This window comes from Phodopus roborovskii, unplaced genomic scaffold, assembly GCF_943737965.1.
Source record: "Phodopus roborovskii unplaced genomic scaffold, PHOROB, whole genome shotgun sequence".
Classification (NCBI taxonomy): domain Eukaryota; kingdom Metazoa; phylum Chordata; class Mammalia; order Rodentia; family Cricetidae; genus Phodopus; species Phodopus roborovskii.
Window position 1 is genome coordinate 1,434,532 of NW_026126629.1, and position 13,166 is coordinate 1,447,697.

Here is a 13,166-nt window from a genome sequence, read left to right on the forward strand (position 1 = left end):
ATGACACACCAATGTACTGGGGAGATGGCTCAGTCAGGGGCTGAGGAGTTGATGCTGCTGTTGGCATAGTGCTTGCTATGCAAGAGTGAGGGCCTGATTTCCAGCATCCTGAAACAGTTGGGCTGTACCTGGGAGCCTAGTGCTGGAGGGAGTGGAGTGGAGACTTCAGCACTTGATGGCCAGCCCTCTGGCCTAGCCAATCACCAAGCTCCTGCTTCAGTGAGAGAACCTATTTCATACAATAAGGAGAGCAACTGAGCAATACACCTGCCTTACAACTGTGGTCTACACACACACACACACACACAAACACACACACATACACACACACACACAATTTCAAATGCAGTCTATGGTATACAAGTATGTATTCTTTTTCATGGATGTTATCAGCATCATTCAATAGGGTACATCACTACATCACTGATGTGGTCTCAGGTATATAAAAGCCAAAATGTGTGCTTTCTTTTTGGCTGCCAAATAGAGACTGACGTAACAGCGTACTATCTATAATGGACCAAGTATCTGGCCAACATAAGCTTGTCATTGACTTGACAGAGACGGACATTTTGTAGGGCCATGACCTAGGAATGGGTGGGTACCTGGCTGGGGATCAGTGTAATCCACAGTGTAGCCATCCAGCTGTAGGAGTTCCTGGGGCTCTGCTTTCTTCTCTCGATAGCTGCACATGGCAAAGGTGTACTGACTGACCTGCAGGAAGAAACAGCAGACCATGATACTGTCCCACCAAAGCTCACCCCTAGAAAACTGTCCACACGTAACGGAAGCCCTTGTCATCTGCGGTCTCATTCACACTGGGTGTAGCATCTGATGGTGGCCCAGGAGGATAAAATGTGTTCAAGTGTGGAATGCACTTGAGTCTGTCCCTTGGGAGCAGTCAACTATCATCATTGTTGTAGCTTGTTTTATATTTTTGTTTTGAGTTTGTGCAAGTTTATGTGGATGCAGGTGTATGTGTGTACATGTGGTGGGCATTTATATATATGTGAACCTGTGTTCAGGGGTTAAAAGTCAGCTTCAGGTGTTGTATATCAGGAGCCATCCACCTTGATGATCCACACTGTTCCTCATCAGCGAGTCATCGATTAGTCAGGGCTGACTGACCAGCAAGCCCCTTTTAATGTGGATTCTGGGCTGTCTCTCCAGTCTCTTATTCACTATGTGTAGACAGGTCTCCCTCTGTAACTCAGTTTGTCCTGGAGTTTCTGATTCTCCTCCCTCATCTTCTGAGTTATGGAGTCACACCATGTATTACCACATCCTACAATTGCTGTTCTTACAACATGGGTCAACATACACACATTGCCATTCTTTTGTGACCCAAAGCTGGCTGAATGGCAGCAGTTATATGGGTATTACCTAGTATAACCATAGCCTGGCTGGGTCAACAATGCCTATAGAGACAATGCAGCCTGTTTGGCCGGAATTTAGAGAACAGAAGATGATTTATAGCTGTTTAAAAGGCTGGGAAGACAGCCTGACGAGTAAAGCACACTTCCTGCAAGTATGAGGACCCATGTTTGGTTATCTAGAACTTGTGTAAAGCCATAGTGGGTAGTGTGAATCTGCAATCCACTGACCCTATGGAGAGAGGAGCAGACACAGGGGGATCCCAGAAGCCCACAGGCCAGCCAGCCTGCCACACACAGTGAGGGATCCTGCCTCCAACAAGGTGGTAGTCAAAGACTGACCCCAAGGTTGTCTTTTGACCTGCACTGTGGCACATATGGACTTGTGCTCACAAAAAGATATGTTCTCTCTCCCTTTCTCACCCCCTCTCTCCCCCTCCCATCTCTCTCTCTCCACCTCTCTCTCTCTCTCAGCTCTCCCTCCATGCATTTATAGCAAGCACTGTCTTTGCAGACCTATCTCAACATCAAGTTTCGTATTTTGTGTCTGGCTACCTACAGCTATTGAAGGGGCACTTGCAGCTACTTAGTAAAGCCCCCCCCCCCATCTTAGACAAGTGCGGCAGTGACATGCTGTCACAAGCAATGAGCACTCGACTGCTAGGTGCCAGTCACAGCCAGGCAGCCCCAGCCCCCGATGGCATGGCCGTTGTCACTGGTGCCCTAAATGGCAGCCCTCACTTTACTGATATTGGCATTCCACGGCAGTGCAGGGTGGCGCTCCAAGCTGCAGGCCCGCCTTCAGGACCCTGTTGTCATTGTGTATCCAGAACTGGCGAGGATGCTTCGCTTTTCTACATCTGGCCTGTTGGCAAGGAGCCTGTGGCAAAGCAGGCCTACCCCCATTTCCCAGCCAAGCTCACAGGCACATTTACCGTCATCTGAGGATGTCGGATGCCTGGGTGAAGGGCTGCCACATCCCTCACTCCTTACGTCCCATTATTGAAAGAGACATGGCCTAAGCAGACTTTGAACCCAGCTAGGGACAACGTAGTCACCTCCTCAGTGAGACTGACTGGTCTCTTTTTAAATGGCAATTAAGAAACTGGTGCTTTCAGGCCCCACAATATGCTGCGCTGTCCCGAGTCCTGAAGGTTCAGTGTAAGAGGAAAGCGAATGCTCACGTGGTTGGTTTGTCTGTTGCTGCCCTCTGTTGGTTCCTTGGGAGAATTTTACTACCTAGTTTGGGATTCTGAAGAATGGATGCACAGCTCCCACCTCAGGGTAACCAGGCTAGACTACTAGGAGAATTTTCATAAGGGAACATGAACTTGTACCAAGCAGAACAACCCAAGATTCCCTTCTCCTACAATAGAGGTCTGAGTGAAAATGGGGGGGGGTCATGGAAGCTGGGCCCCCACCCAGGTACAGTAAGCTGTCATGTCTGTCTTTCATCGTTCTTATCTGCGTTCATCCTCTCTTTCCTTTCCCTCCATCCCTCCTTTCCTCTCTCCCTTCTTTCCCCTTCCTTCTCTCTCCCTCCTCTTTTCTTCCCCCTTCCTTTCTTTATCCTCCTCCTCCCTTCTTCCCTCCCATGGGTATCATCTTGTTACTGGGTAATTATGGAGATTTACACATGACATGTGAGGCCCATATAGCTATCACTCCATCCATCAGTGTGTGTAGCTAAATAGTCCCCAATAATCTGGTAGCATCATGCAGATCACGATTCCTTGGTCAGTCCTTGGAAGGAGGACCTTGGATCTATTTACACTACCACAAGAAAACCCTACCACATAACAATAGGCATTCGCTAAACAAGTCTGACAGATGGAAACATATGTCCATTCCATGATGTCCCATTTTCCAGGGTCTCTTCAAGTACAGAACCAGGCTAGTTCAACCTGTAACTGGTCCTACCCACAACAAATTCTCCATGATGCCCCTCCCTGACAATGGCAGGAGACACTGCTATATCACAAGTGTGGTGATTTAGACTAGTTATTTCAGCTGGCATCAGGAGTCAGGTTAGAGTTTGTCAGTGAGGTTAGTGGGAAAGGTGTCGACGTGCACATTAGGTTCAGAACACACCACAACAAAAGGGTATGATTTCAAGAGGCAGGTTTCTATTACCTCTGAACCCTTTACGTTTTCCTTTCCCAGTTCAGCAGCTGCCTTGTAGTGCTGTCTGCTGCTGCCCTCTGCTGGCAGTACTGATGACATGCCCTGCAGACTCTGCAGACTGAGGCACTGTGACTTGGAAAGAAAACACTTTCTCCTCCCCCCAAATCCAACTAAACAAACCTGGTTGGCTCATTGGGAGCATTTTGTTTATTGTTTATTGTTCTTTCTTTCTTCCTTCCTTTCTTCCTTTCTTCCTTCCTTTCTTTCTTTCTTTCTTTCTTTCTTTCTTTCTTTCTTTCTTTAGGGTTTGACAACTTTAGGATTAAAAGGAGGGGAGAATATCCTTGGGAGTAATTCCAATTATCATACATTTTAGATGAACCTCAGTTTTCCCAGAATGCTTTGAGGCCACAAGGGAGCTAACAAACATTTGTGGACTTTAAAAATTTCAAAGCTGCCACATCTTAATAATAGAAAGCTATTCTCAATGAATGCACATTTCTCTTTAAACTGTGAATTTCTTCCGTTTTGAGTGGTTCTGGGAATGGACAGGTTCTCATATGTTCTAGGCTAGTGTTCTCCGCAGTGCTACACCCCAGTTTTGGGTTTATTTGGATGAAAAGTTGAGGAGACAGAAAGTGCTTTTGTAAGCACGTCATTGGCAGAGTCTATCAGGTGTTTTCAGAAGTTAGAGAGGCCACACGGCAGAGTAGAGATTTGATTGTCTTGAGTGACAGGAACAGGGCTCACAGTGTCATAGTTTATATCAATGGGACCTTTAGCAACACAGACCTCTGGGTAGAATTGAGGGTTGGCCTTCTAGATTTGTGAGACTTTGATCAAAGCTTCACTTTACTAAGCTTCGCTTAGTCGGACTTTGGCTATTTTGGCTCATTTCCTCACGATTTTAAAGTGAAACAAGGCTTATAAAGGAGTGGGCAGCTGTTGTTTATATTAGTATCTGTGTATGTATTGGGTTAATGAAAATTCCAAGTAGGAACTCTTTGAAATCAGAGTAATACAGTAAGAACCTTGGATGAGATGGCTGGAGTGGCAGCTGGAGGTAGCTCAGAAGTTGAGCAGGAGAGAATGGCTCTGGGACCTAGGTCTGATTCCTCAAACTGAGAAACAAAAGCACAAGACAAAAAAAATCAAGAACTTGGTTGTGATAGAATACAGCCTTAGTCCTATCACTTGAAGAGCAGAGGAAGGAAGATCACCAGTTATAGCTCAGGCTGGGCTATATATAGTGAGAGCCAAGGGCAACCACTAAGAAACTGGTTTGACTTATTTTCTGTCATTTGCAACCATAATGTAACACTATGTACACCCTTCAGCATAACTGTCCTGGAACTCGCTCTGTAGACTAGGCTGGTCTCAAACTCACAGAGATCTGCCTGCCTCTGCTTCCTGAGTGCTGGGATTAAAGATGTGCGTCACCAGTGGCCGGTGGCAAACAATATTCTTTTTGACACAGTTTCTCATTTATCACAGGTTGGCTTTGAACTTGCTACTTAGGCAAAGATGACCTTGAACTTCTGATCCTTCTGTCTCCACTTCCTAGATGACCACAACCCTACCAACTGAGCTATATCTACAGTACTGAGAAAAATATCTTTAAGATATTTAGATGAAACTTTGGTCTGGAATGGGAACAAGTTTCCCTTCCCTCGTACATGTCTACACTTATGTCTGGGAGTCTGACTACTGAGTGCAGCTCCTTGGAACTGGTATCTTCCTAGTTACCAATAGTTTGTCCACACTGTAGTCAGTAGTAGTGATGAAGGTCAGTCTGGTCCTTGCCACTGTCCTTCAGGCTGACAATGAGTCCGAAGGAATGCTTTAATGCAGGATGTCAATGACTAATAAGCCTTTCATCATTGGGTGATAGGCTGTAGCTAACCATACAGGGCATGCATAGAAATTTCAGGGACCAGCGGCGTTGGGAGCATCCCACACTCATGGAAAGGCCTCCCGACATCCTCAATTGAAGTTTCCTGCTCTCTAGGAATGCCATAGAGACCCAGATGGGCCATGCCCTTTATGCTTTTCCAAAGCCAGCATGGAGCTTTTTTTTTTTTTTAAGCCATGGTGTGATTCTCATCTCCTCCGAGAGGAAGTCTGTGTGTGAAGGCTCCAAAACATCTGTGTTCCAGTTGCACAGCCTAGAAACGCCACTCTCTTCTCTTGGGTTCAGTACACAGCATGCAGAAACAGCTTCCCTGACATTTTCTGCACATTTGCCTTTGCACACCCCCACCTTGTTTCTTCCCCCAAAGCTTCTTCTTCTAAAGAAAGATATGGGCTACTTGTATGTGCGTATATGTGTGTATACATAGTGGGTGTGTGTGAAGATGTGTGTGTGTGTGTGTGTGTGTGTGTGTGTGTGCGTGCAGATGTGCAAAACATTTATATCTGTGCCTACACATGTGCACCTGGAGGCCAGAAATCAATGCTGGTTGTCCTCTGCAATTGCTCTCCTCTCTATTTTTTTTTTATTGAGACAAAGTCTCTTACTGAAACTGGAGCTAGCCAGTTCATCCAGAGTCAGTGTCTAGTGAGCCCCAAAGACTCCCATCTCTGCTTCTTTAGCAGTGGAATTACAGGGGAGTAGTGCTCCTGGATTACAGATGAGCAGTGCTCCTGGCTTACAGGTGATCAGTGTTCCTGGATTATTTTGATGTTTTTTATAAGTTCTGCATGACAAGCACTTTCTTGACTGAGTCTTCTCCCCAGCCTGCAGTCAGCTGCTTTTAAACATTCATTCATTTCAAAGATTCTCAGAGAAAGCCATGCATTGAGTGAAGTACTCCTAGGTACTCAGGATGCAGACAGACCCCTAGGTACTCAGAGTGCAGATAGACCCTGTGTCTCTATACCTCTCTGGGAAGATGTCATCAGCTACTGCCTAGACCATATGATCTGTCCTTTCTCAGAACCATCTAGCATTGCCAGGAATTGCCTCTCTCTTCCTTTATCTTCCTTCTAGCAAACAGTGGCTGACAGCTTAGGTAGACATTGGGAAGGCCTATGAGTGTGGTGTAGGCAACAGGGACACTCCTACATTTGAGTGGGAAGCCACCTAGCTCTGAACCAGCACAGAGGTTTCAATGGCATTCTTGGTAGGTCTGTACAGGACAGGTGGAGGCCCCAAAATACAGAGTTGCCAGGGCCTTTCAAAGTCATTTAGAACTGCTGCCATGTAGTGAGATTCAGCACAGGCATTCCTCCAAACACAAGTTAACTAACACAAGGAGCATGTTTATAAGGTGACTCACTTAGTGACGTGTTTCAGAGAGTATTGCAATTAACATTTGTGGATTGAGTATGGTGTCTGCGCCCTCGAGGAGGCTGCACATTGGAAGAGTTAACGGCAAATTCTTTGGCAAACTGAAAGATTTGCAGCATAAACCAAACAAACCAAGGGCAAAGGGGGTGAGGAGGCTTTTGAGGACATGCACCTGGGAGGGCCAAGCTATTGTTTCTACATGAGCAGCACGTTATCAAAACCCATGTGTGAGTCTACCCCTGTGTTTAGCTCTGTGTCCACAGATGTCCTTGTGGCATTATCAGTAATGGCCAAACTGGCTAAAGGCAAAAGTTCATGAAAAAGGGAAGATTTTACAGGCATGGGAGATTGAACTCTGTGTTGTTAGGTGAGTTTATAATCTGGAGCCTCCATGTGTCATACTTCAACGTGCAAAAAGTGCTCGCTCATCCTGCCCAATCTGTAATGCGGACCCCTCTTAAGCATGGTAGCAGAATTGGAGAGTTACCTGCACCAACACAAAGAACCTCTTCTTCCACCTCTTCCACACATTCTTACCAATGGTCCATAAGTACCTGTGGGGAAACCGAAGACCAGAGCTGCATTAGAATCGGAGGGAAGAGCACTGCTCCACACTCAATAGGAAAGCTAGATCTCGTACACTGAGAGGCCCATGAGCTCAGGGATGTACCCAGATTTGAGAACTGTAAGTGAGAAGCAGGTACAATTCATGCCTACACAGAGGCAGGGCCATGGCTGTCATCACACTTGACTTCTGTTCCTGGGCTGCTTTGAAAGCACTTTGGAAGAGAGTACCCTTTGATTGCTATGTTTATGTGCTAGAAGTCTCTCAGGTAGAGGAACTCCGGAAAGACTGTGCCCAAGCCAAAAAGGGAGAGAGAGAGGGAGAGAGAGGGAGAAAGGGAGAGAGAGGGAGAGGGAGAGCGGGAGAGAGAGAGAGAGAGAGAGCGCACAAAATCTCAACATGGGCAGATCTTGTCATCATTCACTCAGGTAAACCCTCCCCTTGTTTTCTTCTGCTTTCTTGGACATGCAGTACTATTACAGGAAGTTCCCAGTAAACATGGGATGTTCCCCTACTCTAAGTCCCTTTCTACATATTCCTGTGGATGGAAATTAATCTTCATGTATAAGTAATGAAATAGGAGAGGTAAAACTATAGATGCAGAAATCAGAGAAGTCCAGGGGTGCCAAGACCAATGTAACAATCCATTTCACAGAAAATCCATTAGCCACATAATCTGATACCTACTACATGGACTTTGATCAAGAAACAGACTAGAAGCTTCAGACTCAAGGGAGAGGAAGTTGGATGACATTCAAATGTGTTAACTTTCACCTTGCAAAAATGAACTGGATGCCTTCTAAATCTATGCTTCTGCTGGAAACAGACAGGGTATTTGCTTTGGTTTCTAAAAGGGCAAATCAGGCCATAAGTTTCTCATTGCAAATAAGGCTAGAAAGGCCTTAGGCAGGGGCTTTAGGCAAGGGCCCTGTTTAAGAGGTGCATACTAGCTGCAGGTGGAGAAGGTATGTGCACAGAGAGGGAGCAGAATAGAAGATGAGGACAGGACAGTGGCAGGGCACAGATGAGGCAGAGTGCCAGCCTGGGTGGTTGGAAGCTTGGCGGCCCTGAGCTATGGCTGATGTCAGCTCAGTCCCCAGTGCTGATGTAGATCACTCAGCTGACTGGGTCAACTCTTTCTCTCCATGCTGAAATCATGTATCAATATATTCATGTCATTTGTGGACACAAAAGGGAGGTTCAGCCAGAGCTCAGGAGAGAGAGGGTGATAGGCAGACTCTGGCATTAAGTCTTCTGGTTCCTTTTCTGTCAGGCAACTGGCTTCAGTCTTGATGCTTTGCTGCTGGGAGGATTCTATGAGACAAGGCTGGTGAAGTGTAAACATGAGTTTCAACACTGGCTGGGGATGTAGGTCAGATGTAGAGTGCTTGCCTAGCATGTGCCAAGTCGTGGCCTTCATCCCCAGTACCACAATAGATAGATGATAGATGATAGATGATAGATAGACAGATGTGGTGGTTGCCCACAGCCTCATGTGTTTTAATGCCAGTTGGTGGCTTGGCAAGGCTGTGGAGTGTTTAGGAGGTGAAGTCTCTGTGGAGGAACTGGATCACTGGGCATAGGTCTTGATGCATTGTAGCCTGGCCCCATTTTTTGCTCATTCTTTGCTTCCTGAGTATAGATGTGATGAGACCAGAGAGCCTCCTTACCTGCTACAATGCTTTCCCTGCCATGAAAGTCTTCAACTCTCTGGCACGTAAGCCAGATTATACCCTTCGTCCTTTAAGTTGCTTTTGTTAGGTTATTTTATCACATATTCAGAAAATAAACTAGGACAATAAATAAACAAAAAATTAAAACTAAATACACAGCAAATGTTATCCTTGTTATAAAGCATCTCTGTGTCTGAAGGATGATAATTAATACTTCTGAACTTAGCATCTTTGGACAGATGTACACAAGATGCACAACTGTCAAAGAGTGAGGCTGAGCCTGTAACTTTTCTCTTTTCTGGAACTGTGTTCCACAGGCTCAAACCCTCCTCATCTTGTCCTGACTGCCTGCATACCTACCTAGCAATGCACCCAGCTAACACATGGAACAATGAAGTAGCAATTTTTGTAGAGAAACTTAAGGAATCCACTGGAATCCCTGACAGGATTTGCTTCTAATGGTCAACTTTACCTTCTCCAGGCACCTGGCACAGATTTATTATAAACCTCGACCCTCAATAAGGAATTGTGCCACATGGAACATTAACTATTCTGCATGGAATTTGCAGCCCTAGGAAAAGTGCACACAAAGTCGATAGTTATAACTAGCCACAGCATTAGACTATTACTCTTCTTTTACATTGGAGCTTAAGGAGGGAGATGTTGCTTTTGCCAGGCACTTAGTGACATGACCTGGATTTAAACTCAGAGATACCCCACTGTAGAACAACTTTTCCCTATGCCCTTCTAGGGTGTGCCTCCCCATCTAGGTCAATAAAGAGTCAGGGGATAATAGGGATGGGGATGTGGGTCCATGGTGAGGAACTACGGAGAGAGAGGAGTAAGGAGCACTGGTGTACACTGTAGGGTACAGCCACAATAGTTGTGCCATGTACTCCAAACAAAGAGAGCAAATAAATGTAAATGTCTTTAACATGGAGAAATGCTTGATGTTGGAAGGGATGGGTAAGTTTATCCTGATTTAAATGACACAGTGTGGGACTGGAGAGATGGCTCAGTCAGTTAGGTGTCTGCCACGGATGTGTAAGGGCCACAATTTGTTTCTCCTAGAACCACAGACAAGAGCAGGGTTTGGTGGCTTGTAATCCTAGCACTGGGGAGGCAGAGACAGGCAGACCTCAGGTTTACTGGCCAGTCAGCCTAACATAATGGGTAAGCTCCAGGCCAATCAATGACAGTCCTTGTCTTAAGAATAAAGCAAGGTAGACAGCTCTAGAGGAATGACACCTGAGTTTGACCTCTGACCTCTGCACACGTGTCTCAACATCCTCATTCACATACACAAATTACAGTGCACACATGTACTGGAGAGTTACTTGGAACCCCATAACAGTGCACACATTTCTGATTTTACATATTAGTTAAACACATTTACATTTAAACAAGTGAAAACCAATCCCGTGAACTGTTTCTAACTGGAGAGGGGTTTCTGTTTAAAAGTATCTGAATGAAAGCTGGTGAGGTCACCGGAAACTCACAGTCCTCCTTTGGAAAGTACCAGTTGGTTTGTGTGAGGGTGGGGCTCTCCCTCTGAGGTTTTCCTCGGGATGGATTCCTAATGTGGCACATGCCAGAAGGTGTCAAAACCGAGCTGCACTGAGGGCTGTGAGGCACCCTGTCTGTCTGGTGAGTCCCACGTTTCCCCCACCATGAACAGAACGCACAGTACCTGGGGCAGATGGATGCTATGAGACTGTAGACACACAGGTGGCTTCACACTTTGAGCCCCACTCCCAACACATTGATCAAATGTGGCAGAATTCATGTTCCAGTGCTTTCTTCAGGTTAAGCTTATTCAAACACACACACACACACACACACACACACACACACACACACACACACACACACACGAATGCAATGGTTAAATTGAACTAATTAGCTTATTACTTTACATACTCTTGGCTTTTTTAATGATGAGAATACTTAAAAGTCTGCTTTCTTCGTGATTTTTTCAGGTGTAGTAACTGTGATTTTTAAACATGGTCACCGTCTTGAACAGCAAATCTCTTGAACTTACTGCTTTTAGTTAGAGGATAATTTCTTTTTAGAAGAGAGACCAGAGTGCAGCTACAGCCAGCAGTCCACTCGCTGCAAACTGAAGGAGAGCAGGAGGCTTGACAGGCTGCAGCTGAAGCAGCCTGCAGGACGCGCTCCCATGGGAAAAATGTGGGCTGGGGAAAGACTCAAAGAACTGATGAAAGGGTAGCAGCAGGTGGATCTTTATGAGTCAAGGCCAGCCTAGTCTATGTAGTGGGTTCCAGGCCAACCAGGAATACACAGTGAGACCCCGTATCAAAAGCAAACCAAAAATAAAATGCCTCCCCTCAAAAAAGTAGGCAGCAGGGAAGGCCACTACCACAGCCTCTGCTACCAACACCACCACCACCGTCACCATCACCACCACCATCACCACCATCACCACCACCATCACCACCATCACCACCACCACTACCATTACTACTACCTATTGGGATTTTTTTTTGGAGTAGCAGATCCCCTTTTAGGATCCCTTACAGGGTCTAGTTAAGACTTTATAGTTGGCAAAGGAAAAATAGCCAAGGGGGTTTGGGTCTGAGAGAAAGACTTGACTCACACAATTGCGCCTCTGTGCATATTTCTTTATTCCTATTCCTTGGTCTCTTTCTCCTCCTCCTCCTCCTCTTCTTCTTCTTTTCCTTCTTCTTTTTGTTCCTCTTCTTCCTCTTCCCCCTCTTCCTCCTCCTTATTCGCCTTCTTCTTCCCTCCTTCCCCCAGTTCTTGAGGGGGTACATTTGCAACAGTAATTCTTTTAGCAATACATCATGAGGCTTGAGTTTCTCAGGGTCAGCAAGGTAGATAAGATTTACACACAGAGCAATAAACTAAAACTGCTAGGAGAAACTTTTAGCATCAGTTTCTTAGGGCTGTAAGTCAAGGAGAGGGTCTAAGTTTAATTGGCACAAGAAAAAGAACCTGGCACCTTCCAGTGCTCTGGCCTCAGTGGAGGCACAGGCCTTCGGGAAAGTTACTTTTCCCTGAAGATGAGCAAATGGGCTGATTACCTTTGTCATTACCTTCTTGGGGGAAACGCAAGCATTAAATTTCTAAGCTAGAATTTTGTGTAATAAACTGGAATGAGAAGTTTGAGAATCTTTCAGTGCAGGGTTAGTTTAGGTTATCACTTCTCTATCTGCCAGTGAGGTAAAACCAGGGTATGCTTATTTTATCTGTCTAGGCAGCTTTGAATCAACAACTTTGGGTGTGTATTAATTCTATGTCCTTGGATATGTGGGAATGTTTTAGATGGGATGTTTTTGCTTGGGCCCTAAACACTGACCAAATGCCCATCAATAAGGATAATTGCAGGAAGGCAAATCTCTGTGATTACATGCGGGGGGTATGGGTGGCAAGGACCTGATAGTGGGAAACAGGTTTAATGCATAGCTAAGGAATGGAATCAGTAAACTAGGACCTGGTAATGGAGAACAGGTTTCACACATAGCTAGGGAGTGTAATCAGTAAAACTCCAAATGCATGGGAGAAAGTGTGCCCAGTAAATGACTAGATAGTGCTAAACTAGGGAAGTGAATCCCAAGATTGTTTCAGAGAGGAATAAGCTACAGGAAGAATCTACAGCAAGAAACAGCTAATTCACTCACAAGACTATATTCCAATACGTCTTGCCTCCTGGTCTAATCCTCCAAAAGAATTCTTAATTCTGCTGGGTTCATCTTGTAAAATGAGGCTGATTAATTACTGTGTGATCTTGCAGCCCACCAATCACCACTTCTTCTGTGCAGCCATAGCTCATGCCATGTTTCAAAACTAGTTCTATATAAATGTTTTACATGCAGTAACTTCTTTAATCCTTACAATAGTTCCTCGCTTAAGAGACAAATAGAATGATAAATTGAAACTTTGCTTTATCAGTTATCATTTTAAGTATAAGTAGGCTTACATCTTAACTGAAAGGCAAAGACACTCAGGTTAGAATTAAAAGCCTTATCTAATTGTGTGTTGCAATAAGAAAAGCAGTTCATTCCTGCTACTGACTTGATGTGTTAGAGACAGAGTTTCATTTTGTAGCTCAGGCTAACCTAGGGATTTCTATTTTCCTGCCTCTTGAGTGCTAGGATTACAGG

At 45.2% G+C, this 13,166-nt stretch overlaps 1 protein-coding gene across 12 annotated transcripts in view; it reads right to left on the reverse strand.

Moving 5' to 3' along the window:
- Cadps (calcium dependent secretion activator) overlaps nt 1–13,166 on the reverse strand; it is a 439,844-nt gene that overhangs the window by 155,356 nt on the left and 271,322 nt on the right. For all 12 annotated transcript variants that reach the window (XM_051206877.1, XM_051206873.1, XM_051206871.1 and 9 more), the window contains exons 9-10: nt 7,271–7,337; nt 603–711 (exon numbers count right to left, since the gene is read on the reverse strand). In XM_051206877.1, coding sequence (XP_051062834.1) covers nt 603–711; nt 7,271–7,337 — 176 coding nt within the window. The remainder of the gene's footprint in view (nt 1–602; nt 712–7,270; nt 7,338–13,166) is intronic.